General features: G+C 56.9%; 2 protein-coding genes across 3 annotated transcripts; one reads left to right on the plus strand and one right to left on the minus strand.

Annotated features, from left to right (window-relative positions):
* The first annotated feature begins 3,424 nt into the window (after positions 1-3,424).
* Positions 3,425-19,074, plus strand: LOC113435894 (forkhead box protein J2). Its single transcript, XM_026700016.2, is given in 12 exon segments — positions 3,425-3,808; positions 13,204-13,554; positions 14,770-14,844; positions 15,245-15,313; positions 15,749-15,889; positions 16,038-16,236; positions 16,973-17,266; positions 17,475-17,576; positions 17,673-17,873; positions 18,429-18,446; positions 18,449-18,526; positions 18,802-19,074. Coding segments are annotated over 11 exon segments (1,590 nt in total). The 5' UTR covers positions 3,425-3,808; positions 13,204-13,221; the 3' UTR covers positions 18,882-19,074.
* A 2,669-nt stretch (positions 19,075-21,743) lies between these two features.
* On the minus strand, positions 21,744-24,832 carry C3AR1 (complement C3a receptor 1). 2 transcript variants are annotated; one of them, XM_087936708.1, is made up of 2 exons: positions 24,455-24,832; positions 21,744-23,655 (listed from the first exon to the last, which is right to left on the minus strand). In XM_087936708.1, exon 2 carries the CDS (start codon positions 23,630-23,632, stop codon positions 22,319-22,321), a length of 1,314 nt encoding a protein of 437 aa, XP_087792834.1. In that variant the 5' UTR covers positions 23,633-23,655; positions 24,455-24,832; the 3' UTR covers positions 21,744-22,318. The 2 variants fall into 2 exon arrangements, with proteins under 2 accessions (XP_087792834.1, XP_026555803.1); XM_026700018.2 differs by having other exon boundaries at positions 21,771-23,655; positions 24,460-24,583.
* Positions 24,833-24,842: the final 10 nt, after the last annotated feature.

Consider the following 24,842-nt stretch of genomic DNA (forward strand, 5'->3'; position numbering starts at 1 on the left):
TGATATTCAGAATTAATATTTGCAGAGCTTCTTTGTTTCCCGAAATATTTTTCCAACACAGCAAGTCTTTTCCACAACAAGGGCCAGTCCTCACTAAGGACTAGCTACTTTAGCCTCATCCGCATGCGGCCGGGGCTCAACGTGCTGGGTGAGAAGATGTAAGCAAGCATGAGAGGAGGCCATCTTCTCAGCCGTAGTTTGTCTTCTTGATCCACCGCAACTGTCCAGCCTTTGTGGGGAAAGGAGGCTTCTTCCCTCAATAACTTCCCTCACATCAGGCATCCAGGAGGATCTGGCTGAGCTTCCTCCAGAACGGCAGCAGCCGTGGGAGCGTGGACGGAGGCCAGGGCTCTGGCTTAAAGGATCCCTCCAACCAGAGTGTGCAAACAGGCTGTGTTTGCTTCCTTATTACTCCGCCCCTAAAGATTTTTGTGGTGCCATTTAAGAAAACAAGGACCTCACTGAAGGTCAAGAGAAGCAGCCTCCTTGCGGAAGGACAAGGGGCAGGAGCAGCTCTGACCTTCCAGGCAGGGGGCAAGTCCAGCCCTCCCACGGCCGGTGAAGGTGGCGCACAAGCCCCTCTTGCCCGCAGGGTCTTCGCCCCGATTGTGCAGGCTTTTTCCTTCCTTTTCAAGTTTTTGTATCCATTAAAGGGGAGGAAAAGGTTCTGCCAAAAAGTCGATTCGATTAATTCATTGGTTGACCCTATCAAACAAGCCTCAGTAGCCCACCGAAGAAAAATGGGACCTAAAAGATGGCCGGTGGTAAAAAAATAAAAATAAGAAACGCAACAGCACCAGCAACAATAGCAGGGAAATGGGGCACAAAGCAGCCTGGTCCAGCTGGGTTTCCCAGAGACCAAAGGCAGCCCCGGCTGACGACCTCGGAGGGCCCCCACCCCCACCCCTCTCTCCCCTCCCCCGCGGCTCTTTATCGAAATGGCCTCAAAGTCCCAGATAAGGTGGACACGGGGGAGCGGGCCGCTTTTAAACCAACCCGGATGAGGCTGAGTCCCGAATCCGGGATCAGGCGCCCCGCGGACGCACCAGCCAGCCGCAGGAGGGAGGGACCCTGGGCAGGCCGAAGAAAGCCCTCCGCCCCTGGCACCCGCCTGCCCCGCTGGGAAGAGGCGGCTGCGCCCTGCCTTGCCCGCCCGGGGGGCGTGGGGGGCAGGGAGAGGGGGTCTCTCCGGTGGCTCTCGGGGCTCAGGTTCCGCCCGGCCGAAGCGCAAGAGGCGACCCGGGCTGGACCTGCGCAGGGGTGTCGCTTGGAAGTGAGCGCGCTGCCTTTCCAGCCGAGGGGTGCCAGGGCGGCTCAAGGCGGCGCTTCTCTCCTGCAAGGGGAAGCCGGCCGGGATCGGGGCCCGAGGCGTCCTTTGCTGGCGACGGGCGGGCTGACAAAAGGCTCCGAGCGCTCGGCCGCCCGGCTTAAAGGGACCGGAGTGGCTCGAGGCGCCCCCCGCCGGCCACGGGGCACGCGGCAGTCTGAAGGCCCGGCCGAGCCCGCTTTGGCGCCGGGATGCTGCCCTCCTCGCTCTGGGGCGGCCTGGGCAGCGCAGCGCAGCGGGGCTTTTGGCTTTAGGGCGAAGGGAGCGGAGCGGCTTTTGGACCTTTTGCGGGGCTCTGCGGCCCTGCCTCCCGATAGAAGAAACGGCCGAGGAGGAGGAGGAGGAGGAAGAGGGCGGGCGGGCGGGCGCGCTTTGCCTGGGGCTGGAGAAAGAGCGAGCGCGGGCCCGGCCCGGGCGGGTTTCCGCCCAGTCGCGCTAGTTTTGGAAGTCGGTGGCGGGAAACGGTTGGCGTTTTGCGGACTGTGGTTGTTTGGGTCTATTTGGGGCTTCAAGGGCATGTAGAGGGGTTTTTTTTTGGGGGGGGGGCGAAGTCTCCACCTGTCCTGAACGACCCCCTGCCGGGTGCAGCTGTCCTGAACGACCCCCAGCCCCTTCCCCCATCTCGCCCTCCCCACTTCCATCTCCCCACGGACCCCTAGCGATGCTAGAGGGGCTCACACGCCTCGTAACTCCCGACGCCTCCGCCCCCGCCCCCGGGACTGTACCCTCCAACAAACGACCCACGCGGGGCCCCGTATTGATGTCCCGTCTCAAAGCCCCGCAGGGAGGACCCGATCCTAGGTGACCGCAACGCCCCCGGGCACGTCTAGGCCGCGTGGTCGCCAGGGGTCATTGCATCGCTTAGGGACGCCGCGGTTTGTTTTGGTTTTGGCGAACGGCTTTGAGTGAAGCTAAAAGGGGCAGAACCCGCGCTGGACGCTCCTTTGGTGGGACTCCAAGACGGGAACACCTGCAGCGGACGCTCAGCAGGGGCGCCTCTTGGCAGGCAGGCAGGCAGGGCGCACCTGCTGGAAGCAATCCGTCCCCCACAGCCTGCACCAGCCCGGAAGAGTCGCCAGTCCCCCCGAAACACCCCGGGCTAGTTCCCCGCAGCAAGCTACCCAGCCACACATAAACGCCTCCGCCGCTGCCCCCAACGCTCGGCCTCTCCGTCCGGGCCCCGCAGGCCCCTGCGACGGCCCGGCCGAGGCCACCGCCCGAGGTTGCCTGGAAGGGGCGCCCTGCCTCCGCCGGTGCCGCCGCACACGTTCCGGGGCTGACCGCCACACGGGGCTGGGAGGGGGGCCCCCGCGCGCGGCCCCCGGACGGCGTCGACGGCGCTTAAGGTGGCCCCGGCGTCTGGAGCGGAGCGGCCTTGCCGGGCGGCCTCGGCCCGGCCGTCGCGGGAGGAGATGCCCCTCACTCCCGCCAAGACTCCTCGGGCTCTCAGGACGGGCTCCGGCCGCCGGGAAGGCCAAAGAGGCGGCGACTGGCGGGCGGGGCGGCCGTAAGCTACCCAGCCGGAGGAAGGGTCAGGGCGCCGGCACGCCAGCCCCTCGCCCGCTTGGGGCTAAGGAGGGTCCCGGGGGCGAGGGAGCCACGCAAAAACCGTCCTCCCGGGCGCCGATGCCTCCCGGCTGCTGCTGCTGCTGCTGGGCGCGCGTCCCCCGGGCCAGCGAGAGCCGCCCCTCCGCCGGCGGAGCAGGTGAGCGCCGGGCGGGGGCGCAGGAGGCGCGGACCCCGGGAGAAGCGGCATGGTTCCCTCCCTCCCCCCAGCCCCGAGTGGGCGACGCTGGGCCTTCGCTTTCCGCCTGCGGGAGGGAACCGGGACCCTCCCCGAGAGCCCCCAGCCCGCGGCAGAGGACACGGGGGACCGGCGGGGGGGTGAGGCGCGCGGGGGTCTCCCTCGGGGCGGGAGACGCTCCGAGGTCCCGCTAAGCGCCCCTCGTGTCCGGGGACCCCCGCCCCCGCCGCCGGGGAAAGCTCCGAGGACCCGGCAGCGGCGGGAGGAGCAGAGCCCCCTTTGGCCGCCGGGATGCCGCCGCCGAGGGAGCCTCCTTAAAGCGGGGAGGGCGGCGGGTGACGCGGCCCGGGGAGGCGGAGCAGCGGCCTGGGAGGAGCCGGGGCCTGCAGTGGAGCCGCGGCCCAGCGCGCACCGAGCCCGAGCGGAGGCGGCAGCGGCGAGGGAGGCCGCGGCGGGCCTGCTGCAACCGAGGGATCGAGGAGGGCCGGGTCGGGCTGGGCGCTGCTGCGAGGCTCCGGGGCCGGCCGGCCTTTCCTGCGAGAGCGAGCGAGAGGCGTCCGCAGCGGCCCTTCGCGAGGCCTCCGCCGCGCCCTTCCTGGTCCGTCCAGGCGAGGCCCGGCGCCTCTCCGCCCGCCCACGGAGATGCGGGATCGGCGGGCGCTGAGGGCCGGGCGGAGCATGAGGCCGGGGCGCGGGACGACGGAGACGGAGGCGGCGTCCCCCTGAGCGGCCGGTGGGTGAGCGAGCGAGCGGGCGGGCGAGCGGGCGGGGCGGGGCGGGGCGGGGGAGGAGGCTGGGCGCCGCCGCGGCCTTTCCCGCCGGAGCCGTTGGCGCCCCGGCCCGGCCCCGATGCCCTTGAGGGCCCCGCCCGGCCTTGGCCAGGCGGCGGTGGCGGCGGGTTTGGGCCGCGCGGGAGCCCGAGGCGGGCGGATGGCGAAGGCGGCGGGGGCGACGGGGTGGGGCGGCGGGGGAGGGGGCCCGTTGGGCCTGCTGGGGAGGGGCTCGTTGCAAGCCTCGACCCCGATTCCTCCCCCGCCCCGACAGGGGGCTTCAGAGAGGGCGACCCTGGCTGCTCCCCCTGCTCTGGTTGCGGAGGGAGGGAGGCAGGGAGGGAGGGAGGGTCGGTCTTCCTTAGGGCCCCTTCGGGGCGTCCCGGGGGGGGGGCAGATGGGACCCTGGGTGTGCCCCCCCATCGTCCCTGGTCCCAGGAAGAGGGATTCCCGCCCCCGCAGGTGGATTTATGTGCAGAATAGTCGTTTAGGGATGCTGATGGTCTGAAAAGGCAGGCAGAGGGTGCTGCCCCGTGTGTGTGTGTGTGTGTGTGTGTGTGTGTGTGTGTGTGTGTGTGTGTGTGTGTGTGTGTGTGTGTGTGTGTGTGTGTGTGTTTTGTGCTTGACTTTGGCCCACTTAGGAGCAGCCTTAAGAGCCTGTTTCAGGAGCCCAGCTGGCTTCTGGGGCTGCCCTTCCTGGTTTCCCAACTTTCTCCCTTGGAGTTGCCTGGGGTGGAAACTGTTACTGCTGCTGCTGCTGTTGCATAATACTGAACCCATCGGCTTCGGTGATCCCCAAAGATTTACCTGCTTAGCTCAATCTGCCTTGTTCTGCCCACACCTTTGGTAGACGGTTCTCTGGGTAGAGCTAGAAAATGTTTGTCCCTGCAAACTTTGGGGAAAAAGCAGCTCTTTGAATGACTTGCCCTCCTCTGGACCAACGTCAGAAATTTGCCTTTCCTGATGGAAATAAAGTGGGGAGGGACTGATTGATCCCAGAAAGTGGGATTACGAGTGGTGGAGTGTATTTTGCTCTCGGTCCACTATATTCAGGTAACCACCTTCCCAGTCCAGATGTAGGTGAATTTATTTGCTTGGCTTGGCTAGTAACGCCAGGAGTGGCTTCTGAGCTGATTCCTTTCATCTGTGCTGTACAAAACTGTGACATGCACACAAGTCATACGGCATGCATACAATTCTGGCCTTAGGAGTTGAAAAATCTTAAGTGGTAGAAGAGAAACCTTAATTAATTAAGGAAGGGTCAAATATATTATGAATAAATAGTTCGTGTTTTCTATCGTGCTTAATAATTGCTTTTCTTTTTGTAATGGCCTGTTGGCAAAAGCTGAAATGGGAACGGACGGACGCAGCTGCTTTCCTTGTCTTGCTAACTGTCCCAACCGCTGGCCACAGCCACTTTTTCCCTGTACTGCCTGTGCTCTGCAGGAACCCTACGGTGCCCACCAGCCCCAGAGGTTGGAGAGCCCAACATTAAGCCAAAACAAAGTTAAACGGACCACTCTGTGTAGTGGGGCTGTGGAGCTCTCCGTCAGTCCCCATGGACACCTCAGTCTAAATGGTGATAACACCATAGGTAACATAACATGCCATGTATTCAGGCTAGGCCTGTATATTATTCACTGTGTTCTCATATCACCTGAAGCCCAAAGCAAACCAGCTGTATCATGGCTTAATGCAATCTGGGAATGCAACAGAATGCACTTCTTCACAATTGCTTTTGTCTAGTAGTTTGATGTTAGTCTCTAGACTGATCTGCCTTAGTTCTTGGTGCTAGTTACTCACTGTTTTCCATTTTAACCATACAATTCTTTGCATATTTATTTAGAAGCAAGTTCTATGCACAGAATCTACTTGGGACTCTTGCCAAATGGCTTATGATTAAATTACAGCAAAGAAGTTGCTTTAACAAGAACAAAAGATCGTAAAAGATTACGTTGGATTTTTAAAAATGAGTAAATATCTCTTTTCAGATTTCAGTTCAGTTCGAGGAAGTATTTATCTTTCTGTCCACAACAGAAGGTCCAGCTCATTTCCACATAACCCAGAAAGCAGCTGTAATTGTTCTGGGGTTTTACAAAGTAATCATCTTTTTTCTTCTTACTTGTTCCATTCAGTGGGCAAGTCCTTTAAATCCACAGGCCTTCTGCTAAGAAGGATGGATAATAAATCCTCATTTTGCTATGAATGACGACGGCAAGGGGCATGTGCAGAGAGCCATTCCCCAGTTGCTCCTTCGTTGCTCCCATGGGCCAAGAATGTCACCACTTCCTGGCAGGAGGAGGTTCTCATTCCAGGACTTAACAGCTGCTGCTGCTGCTGCTGCTGCTGGTCTGGGTGAAGGCTGCCCTTTGGGCTTAGGGCCTTGTGGCATTTGCACGGTTTATATTCAGATGTCCCAAAATACGGCAATTGTTCTCCATTTAACATGAAATTTGCATAGAGAGGACTTTACGTGGCATATATCCTAAATTAGATTTTAAATAAATGTGATGAGCAATAGCTTTGGAAATGCGGGGCCAAGGGCACCACCACTTCAGAGGCTGTGGGAGGAACTGCCGGGCTGCAGCCGGGGGCTCTCTCTGGAGAGCAGGAGAAAGAGCTGGGCCCTGGGTGGGTGGGGGAAGCCCACCTCCAGCACCACCTTTAGATGGACCTGGCTGGGAAGCATTGTGTGTGTGTGGGGGGGGAACAGCACACGATGGGCCTCCCTCCAGGAGGAAGAGCTACATTGGGGCTGCGCTGTCACAACTGGAAATACACAGAGGTGCGGGGTCTCTCTGGTGATATTTGTACAAATCAATCGGATGGAATATTAGCAGCTGGCCTGCTATGATGAGCTGGCTGTGGGTTCCCAGACCTTTAAAGGGGCCTTCCTGGTCTCTGCTGTCGCCAGGTAGCAGCCGAGCGGAGGAGGTTTTATTGCAAATTTTATGAAACTTCTAGACATTGCAGAAAGCACCCAGCATCCACAAAGCTCGGTGCTGTTTTTGTAACATGGTTTTTGAGGAGAAATCCATGCTTAAACTGCTAGACTAGACTTCAAACTAAGTAATCAAAATGTGAACAAGTTTTGAACTTCACTGTTGCAATTTAGCTATCTTACCATTAAATCTTGCAGCTGTCCTGTGTTGAAATCAGATATTATGAATCAGTTTATGTCACATTCTTCTTTTTAGTGATAAAAAGAAGAGAATTATATTCAGGCTTGAATGTTGTTCTTGTTATTACCCACTCTAAAATCAAAGTTACCTCTGCAGAGTAAAGTTTAGAAACATAAAAATAGCAAAAGAATAATTAAACAAACCGTCCTAGTATAAGACAATTTATATTAGTTTCTTTTAAAAAGTGAGAAAACACCATCCCTCTTAATTTTTTAAAACCAGGACAGCAATACGGTAACTTCAGATGCTTCCCATCAGCCATCTGACAATGGGCAAGGGCTTCTGGGAAATGCAGTTTAGTTCGTAGCAAGCTGCCAGTCTCTTGCATCGTCTTATATTTTTGTTTTGTTTTCTTTTAAGGTGAAAACTGCACACCCCACAGAAGTGAGAAGCGATGGTCTTGCGGTGTAGAATATATTAGGCTCCTTATGTTAATATCTTGGTCCCCGAAGTCATTTTTAAATTTGACCAGAGCAGCCATTATTTTTCAATATATATATGTGCTTTGCAGTAGGCCCAGATAATTGCGTCTTTGTGGGTTTCCCCAGATTGAATTGTTTGTTCCAACCCTCCAGGTTCTCCAAACAAGGAAGTCTGGTTCTCTTCTAGTATCTCAAAGGAAACGGCAGGAGACTTTACAGCCTCCCAACTCCCTCCCTCTCTCCCTCCCTGAATTGAGGGGCTTGTTACCTGCTTATAGCATGAATCAAATGTTTCGTGTTAGTCGCTTGTCCTCCTTTCCTGCTATTTGCGTTTATTTTTATCTAGTTTCATTTATTTTGTTCCAAAGATTCTTGGTGTTCTCCCCTGGAGCTGGAGCTGGAACTGTATCTGATTCTATTAACTTTTTGATGGGCTTCTGTTTTGAAGTAGTGGGAGTCTGGTTTTTCCTTTACGGTTACTCCTTGTCCCTTAGCAAGCAACCAGTTCACAAGGAGTGCCGAAAGTGGAATAAGTGATCTTGAAAGGGTTAGCCTGGTCATCTCCTGGTGCTCCAGACCTGGAAAGAAGTTAACACTGAAATAGTTCAGTCACTAAGAATAGACCCGGGGGGGGGGCAGGGGGGGGGCGGGGGCAACATGTTTCATAATAATAGCAGGGCTGCTCTCTCTCGGGCAGCAAACTCCAAATGGGATGGTGGCTTCGCTTCTAGTCTAGGAGAGCCACATCCAGGAGGGCCCCAGAGCACCTGAAGAGCAACCAGGCTGCTTCTAGGCTCCCCCGATAGGTGGAAGGAAGCTCCCTTTTTGCCCGGCCCATACAAACATGACCTTGATTACGTATTCATCTTTCACATTTGAGTTCATATCCTATTACACAAGTTCTATAAATTTTCTCCAATACTTTTCTCAGACTTATTTTATATATTTTCTATTCATTTCTTAACCTATTTCGTTTTACTTTAAATAATTCTCATATCTTCATATTCATTATACTTTATACTTTTATCTGTCAGGTTTGCAATTTCATCGCATATTCTTATTTCATCATTTCAAAAGTTCTATCCCGATTCAAACAATTAAAAAAATTTCCCCCACAATTACCAATTTGAGTTTACCACCCCTTTATTTTATACATCATTTAATTAACTCCCCTTTAATTCCCAATAATGACTTTTTAATTGTTAATTAACTAATGATCTCCTAACAGCTACGTAACACATATGCATTTTAGGCCAGATTCCACATGGCACTTTCGCCTTCAATTACATCAAATCATTAATAATTTCAATTAAATTAATCTATTCAATTAATCATAAAAACTGACATTAATCTTTTTATAACAATCCTCATAATTCGTTTCAACTATATTCTTGAATTCATTAGACATAGTTAATATACTCAGTTTCTCTTTCTCACACTTATTCCACTTATCTCTATGTATAATTTAACAAAAAACAAGTATTCTAATAACAAGGAAACATCAGTTCCAATCTTTTCATTTTAAAAGTCTATATTTTCCTACCTTCTAAGTAATTTATTACTTCAAATACATTTATAGTACACCACATTGCTTTGCAGAATCCCCTTTCTTAATCCTTATCTAACCATTGTCTCTATGTCTTTTAAATAAACAATTTCTTTTCATTTTTGTTCCATTTCCATATCTCTTTACTTCCTGGTTCTTTTTCTTATTACTTCTTTTTTCCTAAGTCTTGGAAGGTTGTTATCATGTCTCCTCCCAGGCTTCTCTTCTTTAAACTACACATCATTGATGCTCTTTTAACCCTTCTAAGTGGAATTCGGCCTACGAAGCCCCTCTCCATCCATGGGACGCCTCCTATCCTTGCTCTTTCCAGGTCTTTAGCATCCTCCTTGTTTTAGGATGACCAGAACTGGAACCGCCTGATTGGCATGACGTAGAATGGAACACAATTACCTCCATTGATGCAGCCCAGGATTGCATGTGCTCTGTTCAGCAGCTGCAGGACACGGCTGGCTCAGGTTCAAGGTGAGGGCTGCCTAAGGATGACCACTGCACCGCCTATCTCAGTGTTTCTTAACCTTGACCACTTTAAGATGTGTGGACTTCAACTCCCAGAATTCTCCAGCCAACCTGGGTGGGGATTTCTAGAAGTTTTAAGTCCACACATTTTAAAAGTGGTCAGGTTTGAGAAACCCTGCTGTATCCTGTTCTCTGCACATCAGACTCTTCCTGTCCAAGTGAGAGAACGCTCCTCTTTTGTTCAAATCACCCAAACCTACCCCCAGCCCCATCGGGGTTTGGTTTGAAGAATATTCTAGGCTCAGTCACTTTTAAGTGCAGTTGAAATAAATAAAATTAGCGGTGACTTGCATAAGTCAATGAGACTAAAACATCATTGACTTAATTTGGGTTCATTCTTTTCATGGGTAGCTAGCTAACTGCCTTTGAATTAAGTCCATGTTGAAAAATCTATAATGGCTAGTAGCTACTTCCTCAAGTTCCCTGACACCAGAGAAGCCATAATTCCAGGCTACTTAATCCACATTCATACTAGCCCAGCTTTGCCTCATAGTAGACCAAAGGGGGTGCGCTCTGTTTTCACCACACTTATGCCTGTTTATGAGTGAAATGGGTTCAGAATTTTCGAGTGTGAAGCTGAAGAGAAGTTGGTATTCTAGATTTGCTGGATTTTTCCCTTTTCCTCCCTTGCTTTTGCCCCTCAAACATCTGATCAAGTGGGAAAAAGGCAAATAATTGAATTTATTAACCCCCCCCCTTTTAACACTTGATCTTATCTAAAAGGCTGAGAAACAAAGCATGGTATGGCCTATGGTTAAAAGAATAAAGGTATTACTGTGACATGTTAATATAATTTCTAAAAGAACATAAAATGAATGTTTGGGAGATGCCTACTGAACCTCAGAGAATATTTTGCTGCTGGTTCCTTGCTGTGTAAACTCTTAATTTCTAGACTTCTCTTGAGTCAGTGGGCTGCACAATTAGTAGCTCATTAAGTTTCTGTGCATCAAGGATATAAAACAGAAATGAGGAAATCATTCTAATCCAGGGTAGGCAATGGGGGAGCACAGATTCTTCCTCCTGTGGTTCTTCTGACTTCAAGGATTCCTTTAATTAGCCAGTAAGAACTAAATCATCAACATACAAACCCAACCAGGCTAGAAAAGTCACTTGACCGGAGGCAAGATCCCTACCTCTTCAGATTGACCTGCTGCAGGGCAGTTCTTTTTTTTTCAATTATTTTATTTTATTTTTAACATACAATAAATCCATTCCATTTCAATCATGTGTTGATTAGGTACATATTTCATGTGCTTGATAATTACTAATATTTTTCTTAACAGTATAACCATATAATAATAGTCACATTCCCATATATATAACTAATATTCAGTATATCTATTACACTAGTTTCTCTTATTGCTTTATAATTATGCCTAATCCCTTTTAATTAATTTCCTAGCCATTTATAAAACAAGTTCCATACCATGTAATATTCATATTCTTCTTTTTCTTTAATTTCTAATGTTAATCTATTCATTTCTGCACATTCAAATATTTTTTTCAATTATTTTTCCCCTCTATCGGTATCTTACCACTTTTCCAATTTTGAGCAAATACAATTATAGCTGCTGTTAATACATGAATAATTATGTATGTTATTTCTTTACTATAACCTTCAGGTACCATTCCTAATAACAATTCAGGCTTCAAATCTATTTGTTGTTTAATCATTTTTTCCAACCATGTGTGGATTTTAGTCCAATATCTTTTAGCTTCTGTACGAGTCCACCACATGTGGCAATTCGTTCCTGTATGCAGGGCAGGCTTTGTGTGTCCTGAACAGCGGGAGAATCTCTGTGCAGGAAAATCTCTTCATCCCTTCGAATCAAAGGAAATTTGGCCAATCTCTGCCAGGTTTTGAGCCTTCTGAAGATTGCGGCAGTTCAGATCCATATAAGCTGCAAAAGCGTTTCCAGGGTGACTCTGAGGACCCCTGTCAGCCCCCCCCCCGCCCCCCCCAATAAGGGAAGCTGCTTCCTTTCCTGGGACTGCATGGTGGTTCTGTCATCCCTGGAAAAGCCATGTTTGAGTTGCTGGAGGAGCCCATGGTGCAGCTGGGTGCTTAGGGGCAGGCCTCCTTGACACTCGGGGGTGGGCAGCTACCCCGCCATCCCAGGGAAGGAGCTCTTGGGGCATCCCAGGAAGAGAGAGGGCACCATGAAGGAGCAGCCCCTGGCACATGTGGCAAGCCTGCCCCACGGCGCCTTTTTAGTTTGATCCGCTGGGCATTGGCTTTGCACCCTTTGTGCCCAGGCCGGCCTGAGAGGTCCCGATGGCCGGCCTCCTCCCACAAGAAGAGTGTGGCATTGTGGGAAGTGTCTACCAATCCACCACTGTTTCCCACGGCCATCAGTTTAGGGGTTCCCTCCATGGTCTGATTTATGATGTTTTTATGTTTAGATGGTTCTCTGTTAAACGATTGTGGGGAATACAGAAATTCCCATCGGTGAATGAATCCGTGCTCTTAACGCTGCAAACGTGCTCACAGCCCCCGAGTGTCGTCTTTGGTGGCACAACAATAGCACTTGGAGGGATATGCCGCTCCTCAGTGCTTCGTAGCCCTCTCTGAGCAGTTTTCATGCCAGCATTATTTGCATACGGCCCCCAACAGTCGGTCCTCATTTTACCCACCTCGGAAGGATGGAAACCTTGAGCCGGTCAGGATCAAACTCCTGGCCCTGGGTAGAGTTTGCCTGAGATACTGCACTTTAACCACTGCACCATCCTGGCTCCCTAACTACCCCCTTAGCTTTTATCCAATTATGCCAATTATTCAGGAACTGCCCACTTCAACAGAGCGGTTTCTTTCTCTGTTTCCCTTTTTCATTAGCATTAGTGTTAGGAATATAACTCACCTAACAGTGATTTGGGTTGGACAATATGTAAACAAGAATAAACATTTTAATACTGTCTCTTCGAGAAAATCATAAAAGTGTAATTGGATGTGGTTTCTCAAACAGCCATAAGATGGAGCCAGAAACCTGGGTTGTTTTAGTCTTAGTCTCAGAAGAGAGTGTGAGTCAGTCTGTTTCCTTCTGTTGGAGAGTATTACCGTTCCTTCTAATTGACTGCTATTGTTGGATTTGATGTAAGTCTTTTACTGAACTGTTTTTGGCACTGGACTTTGTTATTGAATTATCCCTGGATTGAAAACTGATTGATTTACCTGTGAATGACTTTTGGACTGCTTATTTTGAACTTTGCTTAAACTTTTCTGGAAGTAAAAACCTACATGTACTTGCACAGTGTATCTGTGTGTGTGTATTATTCAAACACTTCTCTCAGATACGTCTCCCTGTATGTGCTCATTCTCCTAACGGGGAATTACCTCAACAATTAGCATTCTGAGATCAGCTGTCTCTCGTTTAACCGCATCACTTAGCAATGGAAGTTCCAATCCCTAATTGCAGTTGTAAGTAGTGGGCTACCTGTAGTTGGGCTAGCGCCTCTCCCTTATGTGGGGTGGGGGGAGGAATCCTCCGTGCAAAAGATGTTCCAGGTCCATGTGGGAGCTTCGTTTTAAGCAGGTGGGGGGGGGGTCAAGGAGGCTGCTGTGGTTTTTTTGCTCCCCTGATTGTGCTCCTAGGCTGCTCAGGGGAAGGGATGCACCTGGGAAAGGATGCATGGCCGCCTAGTTCATCTCGGCCGCCTTTGCTTCTGCCTCTGCTGCAGGTCTTGTCCTCCAGCGCCATGGCTTCCGACCTGGAGAGCAGCCTGACGTCCATCGACTGGCTCCCTCAGCTCACCCTTCGGGCCACCATCGAGAAGTTAGGCGGCGCTGCTCAGTCGGGCGCCCCGGGAGCTGGCCGGAAGTGCCCGCCTGGCTCTCCGACGGACCCCAATGCCACTTTGAGCAAGGATGAGGCTGCCGTCCACCAGGACGGGAAGCCCCGGTACAGCTACGCCACCCTGATCACCTACGCCATCAACTCCTCACCCGCCAAGAAAATGACCCTCAGCGAGATCTACCGCTGGATTTGCGACAACTTCCCCTATTACAAGAACGCGGGCATCGGATGGAAGGTGAGGACCCTGAGCATGGGGGGAGCTCCCTCTGGGTTGCTGGGCTCTTAAGAAGCTAGTCCTCGTGGCTGTGACCAGCCCCCAGGGCAGGGAGGGCCCGGTCAAGCCAAAGCCTCCGGTTTCTGCCCCATGGAGCCTGCGGCTCAAATTGTGCTGGCGGGTTCTGGGTTGCAGGGCAAAAAGGGAAAGGAAAGTAAGGAAAATAGTGGGACCCAGCTGCCCTTTGGACACCTCACAGGCCCAGGACTGGCTCCAGCGGAGGTGTTGGCTCTGAGAGCCCGGGGGTTTCCGTCCTGGGGAAGCCCTGGCTTTGGCCTAGGTTTGCTATAGGCCGAACCAAAGATGGGAGGGGCAGAGTCGGGGGACCCCCACCCCGGAGGCAGGGATGAGCGTTTATGAGGGGAAATGCCACCAAGGCTCTTTTGGCCCTGCCGAAGCTTCACCACGCGCGAGGGAGTGGCGGAATTCCCGTCATCCTTTACCGGGAGTTTGCTTGGCTTGAGCGAGTTTGCTTCCACTGTAGCAGCCTGTCCCGTTTTGGGCCAGAGTGCCTGCCGGGCCCCGGTTTTCTGACAGGCAGCAACCCTATTCTGAGGATTAAGCCAGTCTGGATCCGGAGCTGTTTTCCAAAGGGAGGCTGGCCGGGGGCAGGCGGGAGAGGGCGGAGCTGCCCAGAGGCCGCTGGGGTCTTCTTCTCAGAGTCCCTGGCCTGGCCTGAAGAACCCAGCAGGGCAGGGAGCTGTAAAAAGGCAACAGTCGTTCCTTCCTTTCCCTGTTGAGCGTTTCTGGGCCGATTCAAGACGATGACAGTACAGAATAAGATGGACAGAGGGGAAGCAATGACGCCAATAGACTCCCTGGGTCCTTTGGGCAACGGTCATTTTATCCGGGTCTCCCATCCTGCTCTATGTGGAGCTGCTGCTGTTCCTCCCGCCGCCTCCTCCGTTTCCCAGCAAAGTTTGACCTGTCATTTCTCAGCTGCTTGATGGTGCAGAGGACCTGGGGGGTGTGGGGGGTGTGGGGGGCTGGGAGCCCTGAAGGCTTCCGGAGCCTCAGGCCGCAGTTGCCTTCCCTGGGCGGAAGCTGTGGGACCCTACGGAGGTCTCTGAGGCCAAGGGGCTGTCAGGGCAGCAGGGCTTGGGGCCAGGGAAGGGGGCTTGGGCGCCCAGGGCAGCTGCTTGACTGCTGCAGTGATTCCTGTGGTTCTCTCCCTAGAACTCCATCCGGCACAACCTCTCGCTGAACAAATGCTTCCGGAAAGTGCCTCGGCCCCGGGACGACCCTGGAAAGGTGAGCCTTCCAGCGAAGTTCCCCCTTCTTTTGGCCCAGCGAGGCACAAGGAGATGGGACGGGCCGAAGGAGGCAAGGCGGTTCTGCCCGTGGAAGGGGCTCCGGGCCAGGTGTGGGGGGCTTAGGGCCACTTCACCCCCCAGCAGGCAGAGGCAGGAGGACACGCTGAGCGGGAGCTTCGCCCGGGAGGCTTCCTTCCCTCTCGGGGGGGCATGCTCTTCCTGCCCAGCCTGTTCCTCCCAAGAAGGTTGCCAGGAGGCTGAAACTGGCTGGGGACGATGGCACTGAAGAGGAACCAGGGCCTGGCGGAGGCAGGAGGGGGAAGAGCGACAGGCACGGGAGGCCGGCCCAGTCAGAGGCTGAATCCCCTCCCCCACACGGCCACCTTTTGTCCTTTCAGGGCTCATATTGGACGATTGACACCTGCCCTGATATTTCCCGGAAGAGGCGCCATCCACCAGATGACGATGTGAGTTGGAGCCCTTGAGTGGGAGGGAGCACCTAAAAAAGGGCTTTGAAAATAGCCGAGGAGCCCGTTTCTTCCGTGCGTGCACGCAGCTCAACGGGGCAGCCTCAAAACCGGCCTCTTGCTTAAAGAAACGGGAGGTTTCCTTGGCTGAGCTATGCCTTGATCGTCCTCTGGAGTTAATTAATGGCTGACAGTTTCCTGGCACAGCCCCAATCAAACCACGTTCAGGAAACATGGGGCCCTCTGGAGGCCCTCTCAGGGCTGCAGCTGTGAGGAAGCCCCCTGGAGGGACACCTGGCCTTGGCCACCAGGGAAGACGTCCGAAGGCTTCCCTCAGAGCCCCCTTCCTTGGGAGGCTGGGCTGTCCCTCCTTACCCCTGGTGCGCCCATCCTCCCTGCGACGAGGCCTCTCAGGTGCCCCCTTTGGTTTTCCAGCTCTCCCAGGATTCCCCGGACCAGGAGGCCAGCAAAAGCCCCCGGGGCTCCGTCTCTCTGGGCCCTGAGGCCTCGCTCTCCCCCGAGTCCAACCAGCAGCTCTCCTTGCAAAGCACGCCCCCTCTGAGCAGTTACGGCCAGGTGCGTGACGGTGGCGCCAGAGAGGTTGGGCTGGGGGTGGTGGCAGGAGGGTCAGTGAGCCTTGGTCCCGTCCAGGGCCCCTTGGTGCCTCCCCCGGCCCGAAGGGATGCTCCTGTTTCACCCCCACTCCCTTCCTTGCCTTCTGCAGCAGAGCGCGGGGCCGGTGGAGGTGGCCGCCACGGTGGCGGGCGGACAAGGCCGTGAAGGGACCGAGGGGCCTCCTCCGCACTACAGCACCAGCAACGACTTGAAGTTCTCCTACTCCGAAATCAACTTCCAGGATCTGAGCTGGTCCTTCCGAAACCTCTACAAATCGATGCTGGAGAAGTCCTCCTCTTCTCAGCATGGTGAGCAGCGGGGCCAGGGGCGGCCAGGGGTGGGATGGGTTGGCTGCACCCGGGACCGCCCCCTCTGACGCCGACGGGGGCGGCTGGGCCGCTCTCCGGGTGCTCGGAGACCCTCTTGCCAGCAGGGCCGGCTGGTGTGAAGCAGCCCCTCCACGCAGTTTGGGGGAGCACTCGGTCTGCCCCTGCTCCGCCCCTTCTCTTTGCCCCCCTGCTGGCTTGGGGGGAGCAGCGTCTGCACGGAAGATCTGGTGGGGGGAAGCCAGCCCCAGGAGGGCAAACTCGGCAGCCCCTTCTCCGCCCTCTGAAACTGCCCCCTGGCCCCAGGAGGGGCACCGCTGGCAGGGCGCCATATTGAACGGGGTCATGGGCTGTGGGGCAGACCCTCTCCTGCTTGCCCACCGGCTTTTGGGGGGGTGAAGGGGCCCGTCGGGGCATTGGGAGCAGGAGTTGCCATTGGAAAAGCCAAGATGGCAGCCGCAAGGTTGCCAGTTGCCCATAAAGAAGAGGCAGAGCTTTGATCACACCGTTGTGGCCACCACCTTGGCTCTTTTGACCACAGTCTGTAGGCACCTCTGACCCGGGACCAGTTGGAGACAGGTTCAGTTCCCAACACCAGAGCCCCCCACTTCCTCCCCCCAGAAAAGGCTCAGCGGGGGCACAAGTCCGGCCACAGGTGGGGAGAGCAGGAAGGCCCCCATGTGCCTCCTGAGCGCTTTCCTCCTGCTCTTCCCTTCAGATTTCTCCTCCCTCCTGGGGGAGATGCAGCCCTCCAACCACAGCTACTACATGTACCAGCAGCCCCAGGGGCCCCCATCCGTCCACGCTCCAGCCTCGGACAGCTGCCAGTCCCAGGGCAGCAAGCAGCAGGCGGGGGATGGCTACGGCCCCGCTCCCGTGATGTCTCTGCACCCCTCTGCCATGCAGCACGGAGGGTACCACCAGCACCACCACCTCCCCCATGCTCACCCGCAGCAGCAGCAGCAGCAGCAGCAGCAGCAGGCAGCCCCTCCTCTCAATAACGCCGGCTTCGGTGAGTTCAAGCCCAGGGAGAGGCAGAAAGGAAAATGGCCGCCCGAGCAGGGAGCAGCCATCTCATAAGTGAACAGGGCGGTCCTCTACGTGACACCACCCGGGCGGGCGGGGGGGACAAGGGAAAAGGCCTCGGGGTGGGGTGGGGCGGGCAAAGGAGTCCACTCATCCCCTGCCTGTCTCTTGCTCCCCCTCCCTCCCGTCTCCAGCTTTCCCCCCTGACTGGTGCTCCAACATTGACTCCCTGAAGGAAAGCTTCAAGATGGTCAATCGGCTCAACTGGTCCAGCATTGAACACTCCCAGTTCTCGGGTGAGGGGAGGGGTGTCCCTCTTGGGGGGTGGGGGGAAGGGTTCCTGCTGCAGGCAGAGCACTGACCGCCGGTCCCCCCCCCTCCGCCCCCCACAGAGTTAATGGAGAGCCTCCGCCAGGCGGAACGGAAGAACTGGTCCTTAGACCAGCACCACATTGCCAACCTCTGCGACTCCCTCAACCACTTTCTCACCCAGACCGGGCAGCTCCCTCACCTGGGGGGGCCCCCGCACCCCACCCGCATCTCCGAGTCCTGTGCCCTGAACAGCAACAAGCAGGAGCAGCCCATGAGCCAAGGTAGAGGCCGAGGGCCAGGAGCCGTGCGGTGCGTCCTTCCTTCTGGGAGGCGGGGAGAGGCCCCTCCCCCTGGAGGAGGAGATGGAGGGAGACCCAGGAGCCTCCACTGCCTCACCCTACCTGGGACAGGGGTCTGGTGGGGGGGAACAGGCCGTCCTTCTGCAGCGGGCGCCCCCTCCTGGCTCCCCCCCACTCCCCCTCCCTCCTCTCAAAATGGCGTCTGGCTCTCAGGGTCCGGGCCTGGTCACAGCACCTGAGTTTAGGGCTCGCTCCGTGGATGGCGCGGAGGAGGCCAGGAGACGGTGGTCTCTTCAGGATGCCCCATTATAGACCCCTGTGCCCAAAGGAGGCCCCAGGGGGGAGGGGGATTGGGGACCCTCACGACCCCTTTCAACTCTGCCATGAACCAGACATTCCTCCCAGGAAGGGGGAGCAGCAGGCAGGCGCCCTAAAACAGGCCCCCCTCCCCCTCCGCATCCAAGGAGGCCTCCCAGAGGTGGGATGGATTTCCAGGGCTGACCCTCCCTCCCTCCCTCCTTGCCCCCTTCTCCCCAGTGAACTCGTATGGCCAGCCGGCACCCCCCACCTCTACTCGGGACCTTCTGCGATGTACCCAATTCCCACCCAGGACTCGCCAGGGTATAACCGCCCAGGTAAGGAGACGGTGCCCACACCGGTGCCCAACTGGGGAGGCAGCCCCTCCTCCTCCTCCTCCTCATTTCCTTGGCAGGCTCTCTGGACGTCATCCCCACGCCACCCCGCCTCGGATTGGCCGACCTCACGGACACTCTTTTCGTCCTTGAATACGTTCACTCAATGAGGGCCCCACCCAGTTCCTGGGGGAGGGGAGGGAGGGTTTGCCTCAGGAAGAACGGGGGAGGAATTCAACTTCCTCAACCGCTTCCTCCTCTTCGTGCCATTTGCTCAGGTCACCATTTGGTTTCGCGGCCCCCTCCAGGCGCCCCCGAGGAGATCCCTGATGACTTCAACTGGGATTTGATCACCTAGCAAGCCAGAGACTTGGTAGCCCGTCCCTCCTGGAGGCCCCCCCGCGGGGGGGAGGAGGAGGAGGAGGAAGCAGTGCGTGCTGGTCCCAGGCCAGCAGCGCTCGGCCTCCTTCCTTGCCTGTAAATAGATATATATTCTCTTCTTCAGCCAGAGAAGCTGCCACCAGATACTGCCGAAGATAATCTTCCTTGCGCTCCTTGGTTTTACCTTCTTTTCTTCTCCCTTATTATTATATTATTATTATTATTATTATTATTACCACCTTCCTCCTCATCCTTGTACCCAGCCCTTTTTGCTCTATCTGCCAGCTTCGGACTTTACACGTTTATTGGGCGCCTTGTCTGGAGGCAAGTTGGAAGGCTGCCCTGGGGCCGGAGGAGACTTCCAAAGAATGGAGGGCACCTCGTCATCCTCCTCCTCCTCCTCCTCCTCCTCCTCCTCGTCACCTCTTGCCTTGTACAATCCCTCTTTCCCCCAGAGGTGGCCAGGGACTCTCTTGATGGCTGCTGAAGTGAGCGCACCCGTGGATCTTGAGTCTGTAAGAATTATGTTCTTCCTAAATGTCGTGACGTATGTATGTGTGTGAGGGGGGGGGCGGGGAGAGGACTTGTTGGACTGCTCTGGAGGAGAAATCTGCCCGCTTCTTTGCACCTGCGAGCAGCAGCGGAGGAAGGGAGGCCAGGACGGTGGCCAGATGGGAGGAAGGCTGAGCTCGGAGAGGCTGAGAGAGGCCGGAACGGGAAGCGAGGAGGAGGAGGAGGAGGAGATTGTCCGACCTGCAACACGGAGGCTGCTGCCGAGAGAGGAGGTCCGGCGGTGGGGTCGCCTCCATGTTGGACTCCCTGCCGTTTTGCACTTCAGCCCTTGGCAGGCCAGAAGAGCTGGACAGGCCTGCTCCGTGCCAGGTGGGCTGGACAGCAAGGACCGCTGGACAAGACACCATCACTCTCCCCCGGGGGCTTCTCCCCCGGGCCCCCCCTCCTTGGCTCCCCTCTTGGAAGGCGGCAGATGAGACAGACAAATCAAGAGGAACCGCAACTCTTCTCCCCTCCGAGGGTTCTTTTTTTTAAAAAAAAACTTCTGGATTTTACTTCTTCTCCCCTTCCTTTTGCTGGAAACGTGTTGTGACTTGTGATACAAAAGTGGAGGAGGAAGAGGAGGGTTCCCCCCCACCCCCGCGCCTTGTATAGCCGAGGGAGGGACGATGCTTCCTGTGGCAGATGGAGGGAGGCAGAAAGAGGAACGTGGAGACGGGCAGAACTTGGAGGGTGCAGATGGGAGCCAAGCTCTGAGCGAGTGGTGTGTCCCCCCCACCCCCCACCGGGAAGGGAAGCTGGACAGCCCCTTCTGCTGCAGGGAGGGCCGGGAGCAGCCGAGGCCAGGCGGATTGGGGGCAGGCCCTTCCAAGCGTGGCCGCTGTACAAAAGGCGCCCACCTGGGATCCCATGTTGAGCTGGCTGTGGCACCCCGTGCCCTGCTGCGGGGCTCCCTCTTCCCAGAGTGCTGCTCTGTGGCCAGGCTTCTGCTTCTCCTGCGGGCCCCTCCAGCGGCAAGCCTGCTTTGTGTGGGCGGGGAGGGGGGGAGAGCCGGGCTGGGTGCAGAACCATCCTGGAGCACCCAGCTCACTGCTGGGGAGGGGGAGGGAGGGAAGGGAGGGGGTTGGACAGGAGGGGGTGTCGCCCAGTGGTCTTCAGGGAGACCCTGAGTCGGAGGTGCAGGAGGCCCCGGTGCTGACCTCCCCTCCTGTCACGAGAAGAAGGGCAGGATCCAGGGCAGGATGCAGGGATGGTTTCTCTTCCAGGTTTTGGGCAGGGTGGCTTCTGAGGAGGAGCCCCCCAATCCCCCAAGAGTCATTCAGGGAGGCAAGAGATCATCCATCAGGCTCTCCATCCACACAGTTGCGCCTTTTTGCATATGTAAATAGATGCCCGTCAGTCTCCACATCGGTCTTGTCCTCCCCTTTCCTCCCGTGTAAAGGAGCTCTGTCGTCCTGGGGTGAGGATCCGACCTGAGGCAGAGCCCTGCCAGCAGGCCTCTGTGTCCCGATCTGCCTGGGGAGAAGGGCCCAGCCCGGCGGCCACGGAAGGGCGTCCCTCGCTTGCCCTTTGCTCTGGGCAGCCCACAATGCTCGATGCCGGGGAGAGGGCGGGTGGCCTCACAAAAATTATTTTTGTGCATGCTTTCTTAATTAAAAAAGTGAATGTTTATGGTTTAACTGTTTTGGTGCCCCTGTTTTAATTTGTGGCAGACGGCAGGGCTGGTGGGTTTTGGGCCCTCCTAGTCCTTACGGAACAAAAGCCAACAGAAGTTTAAATCCGGCCCTTGAGCGTGAAGGCCTCTCTGGGCCAAGGAAGGCGCTGCCGGTCTGGGTGGCTCTGCGGGCTGCCTTGGGGGTGGGGGTGGGGGCTTACCTTGCCAAGCGGCCACCTTGCTCCGAGCCCGGGACAGCCCCCCAAGGTTCTAAACCCTGCAGCCCCCTCCCCCCCCCCACGGCCCTGTGGACTGGCCGCTCCAGCAGCTCCCCCCTCCTCTGTCGCCAGCCCCACCCATTGGATGGCCTCCCCCCTCCCTGAATGGCCTGGGCCTTCTCCCCACCCACTTCCCCTTTCTTTCCCTTGCAGTGCTGACAGGGCACCAAACCAGCTCAGCCGAAAAGCTACCCGAGGTCATCACCCCCGAGGTGGCCGGACGTGGGCCTCCTTGGCTGGCTTTCTGTTCCTGCCCAGCCTGGAGGCGGCCTTAGTCAGCTGGCCCAGAGGGTCACTGCAAAAGGTCGGCTGTCACCCCACCCCACCCCACCCCCGACTCCCTCCTCCTCCCGCAGAGCAGCAACTGGGACGGGACTTTGCCAGGAGACGCCTTGAGGAAACAGAAGTCAGCCTTGGGGAGCTGCCATGTCGTTTATTTCACAGGCGGCCCAGAAACACTATAAGAGAAACGGTCCCCAGTGTGCACAAAGGCCCCCCTCCCTCCCCCACCCCGCTGAATCCCCTCCCCCAGCATTCATGCCCTGAAGGGGCAGCCCCACCAGCCTTGGCTTCTGCCAGGGCCCCGAGCAGGAGGCCTTTCTGTGGGAACACAGCCCTGGGGAGGGGCACCTGGCAGGGTGGGGGCAAAGGAGAGCGCTTTGGGCTCCTGCGCCAAGGTTTGCCTGGGCTGGAGGATGAAACGGAGAGCGCTGGGTTCTGAAGCAGCTGGCGGGACTCGTGCAGCAGAAGCTTTGGCAACAGAAGAGACGGACTTCCTCGGAGAGCACCTGCTCATCCTTTTTGAAGACCTCTAGAAAAAATATTTGAAAAAGACGCCTCGCTATAAGCCGTTAATAGCCCAGGCAAAAGGAACGCAAAAGGTGGGTGGGAGGAGACATGCGGGTTGTAAGGCAAGCAAGCGCCCCCCGGGGGAGACTTCCCCGGAGCTTTGGCTGCCCAGAAGCCGCGTCAGAGGGAAGTCGAAGCGTCCACCTCGTTGTCAACCATGGTGGTCTGCCTCTTGTCCTGGGAGCAGCCTGGCGAGGAGGGCTCCCCCAAGGCCCCCTCAAACACCGCCTGCACCGTCTGGCAGGCCTTCCTCCTGAAGTTTTGCCCCACAAAGACGTAGAGAAGGGGGTTGAGGCAGCTGTTGGCGTAAGCCAGAGCGATGAACACGCTGTCCCACCCCAGCAGGGCCCGGTGAAGCAGCGTCTGGGGGGCAGCCAGGAGGAAGAGCACCCCGGTGATGTGGTAGGGAGCCCAGCAGAGGAAGAACGTGGCCACCACCAGCAGGACCACCCGCAGGGCCCTCTGGCGAGGCCCCACAAAGGGCTTGGCCAGCACCTTCCAGGCAATCAGAGCATAGCAAGTGGCCATGACCACAAAAGGCAGCAGGAAGCCAAGCACCGCTCTGGTGACCGTGGTGGCCACGAAGGCCCTGGGCGGTTGGTCCTCGAGCAGGGAAGTGCTGGCTGTGGGTAAAGTCGGATGGGCCCCGGGGATCTCGTGCAGCAGGGAAGGAGTGGCAGGAACCGCCCTCTTCGAGACAGCCGCCTCCATCTCGGTTCTGTAATGGTGCGATAGACCCAAAGGCACTGCGGTGTTTCTTTCGGTGGGGTAGGAAGGGTGTGGACCCAGGTTTCCACCTGGGAAGACATCGTTGTAGGCGCTCTCGGTGGCCAAAAGGATGGGGCCTTCAAAGTCCCACAGATCGTCCAGCCACTCGTACTCATCCTGCCTCCCTGTTTTCCAGTTGGAGATGCACCTGGCATTGCCCAGTTCATCTTCCAGGGTCTCCCGGTAGAAGAAGGAAGGGCCGCACAAAAGGAAGGCGAGGATCCAGATAACCCCGCAGACCACGGACGCAAGCCTGACCGTCCGGCGATTCTGGCACCAGACGGGTTTCATCACCAGGAGGCACCGGTCAATGCTGATGGCGGTGAGGAGGAGGACGCTGGCAAACATGTTGAAAACTATAACCGAGGGGAGAACCTTGCAAAGGAGCCAGCCAAAGGGCCAGCGCTCGCGGAGGGCCAGCTGAGCGATGGAGAACGGCAAGGAGAGGCAGCAGGCGAGGTCGGCGATGGCCAGGTGCAGGAACCAAACCGTGTTCACCGTCCGCTTCATCTTCAGGGCAGTCACCCAGATGACCAGGCCGTTTCCGGGACAGCCCAAGAGGAAGGTGACGGAGAAGATGGCCAGAGCGGCGGCCGAGGGGGAAGGCAGCGGGAAAGGCTCGCCGCTTTCGTCTAAGCTGCTGCCGTTTGCTGGCAGGGGGGCCATCTTCGGCTGCAAAGGGGAGAAGCCTGAAAGAAGTTTTGAGTCTGTTACTATCTGGGAGTGCAGGCGGAGGTGGGGGTTTGCAGATGCCCCCTTCCCCCGCCCCCCCCCCATCCCAGAGGGACCCTTAGCCAGCTACATTTTCAGATGACGACCTGGGTCTCCTTGGCCAGCGCTGGGGGGTGTCTTTCCCCACTAAGGCTGCAGCCTGTTCTTTAGGAAGATGCTGCCGCCGTCCTGTCCCCCGCGGTGTTTTTTGCTTTGCTTCCCAAACCACAGGGCCAAGAGAGGTTTCCTCCACCTGTAAGGGAGGTCGGTGGGTCGGGAAAGGGTCTGCGAGTCCTGCTTAAGCCTTGCAAACTTATTTGCCGGGCGGCGGCAGGGGAAAAGTCCGGACCTGCAAAAGCCTCCCAACAAGTCCATCTATCCAGCAGCTCTCGGAACCGGATGGAGCCCGACCCTTTTGCAGCCCAAGGCCACGGGGTGAGACCGCGGGAGGAAGCCTCTGCCGGGCAGGATCTGGCGGGGGCGGGGGGAGAGGTCGACCTCCTTGCCTGGCCTGGCGGGCGGGGGAGGCCAGCCAAAGCCCCCCGTCCCTCCCTTCGGGCTCTCCCCGGAGGGCTCCGGCCGCGAGTTCGAAACATCCCGGAGAACCGGAGGGAGCGAAGGACTGGGGCGGGGGCGTCTCCAGCCCGGCCCCCCTCGGATTCCGCTTTGCCCAGCAACTGCAGCTTGGCAGTCCAGAAGGCGGGCGAGGGAGGGGGGCAGCCCGGGACTCCTTGCCTACCGCCTGGGGAGGGGGGCGCCCGCCGCCCCGCTGCCTACCTTACCTGCGCGAAGCTCCCGCCGGGCTCCCTGCCTGCTGCTCCGCGGAGACGAGGCTGAGAACGGGCGGGGGCGGGGGAGTTAAGTGCCCCATCAGCACTTTGGGGGCCGGGGCCGGTCGGCCAGTTCCGCTTTTCCCGGGCGGGGAGGGGAAGGGCTGAGCCTGGGGACTCCCGCCACTTGGCGGGGAGGGGCCCTGAGGAGCATCTCAGCGGTGGGGCGGAGAGCCCCGCTTTCCCCGCGGGTGGGGGACGGGGCGGCTCCGGTGGCCGAGCGCGGGGCTGCCGTGCGGAGGGTCCTTCTCTTTCGCCGCCGCCGCCCTGAGCCCCCTCCCCGCCCGTGCGGAGGGGCAGGCTGTCGGTCCCGCCTCTCTCCCCCGGAACGCCCC

The sequence above is a fragment of the Pseudonaja textilis genome, chromosome 6, assembly GCF_049901715.1.
Source record: "Pseudonaja textilis isolate UNSWEBS1 chromosome 6, rPseTex1.2, whole genome shotgun sequence".
Taxonomy (NCBI): domain Eukaryota; kingdom Metazoa; phylum Chordata; class Lepidosauria; order Squamata; family Elapidae; genus Pseudonaja; species Pseudonaja textilis.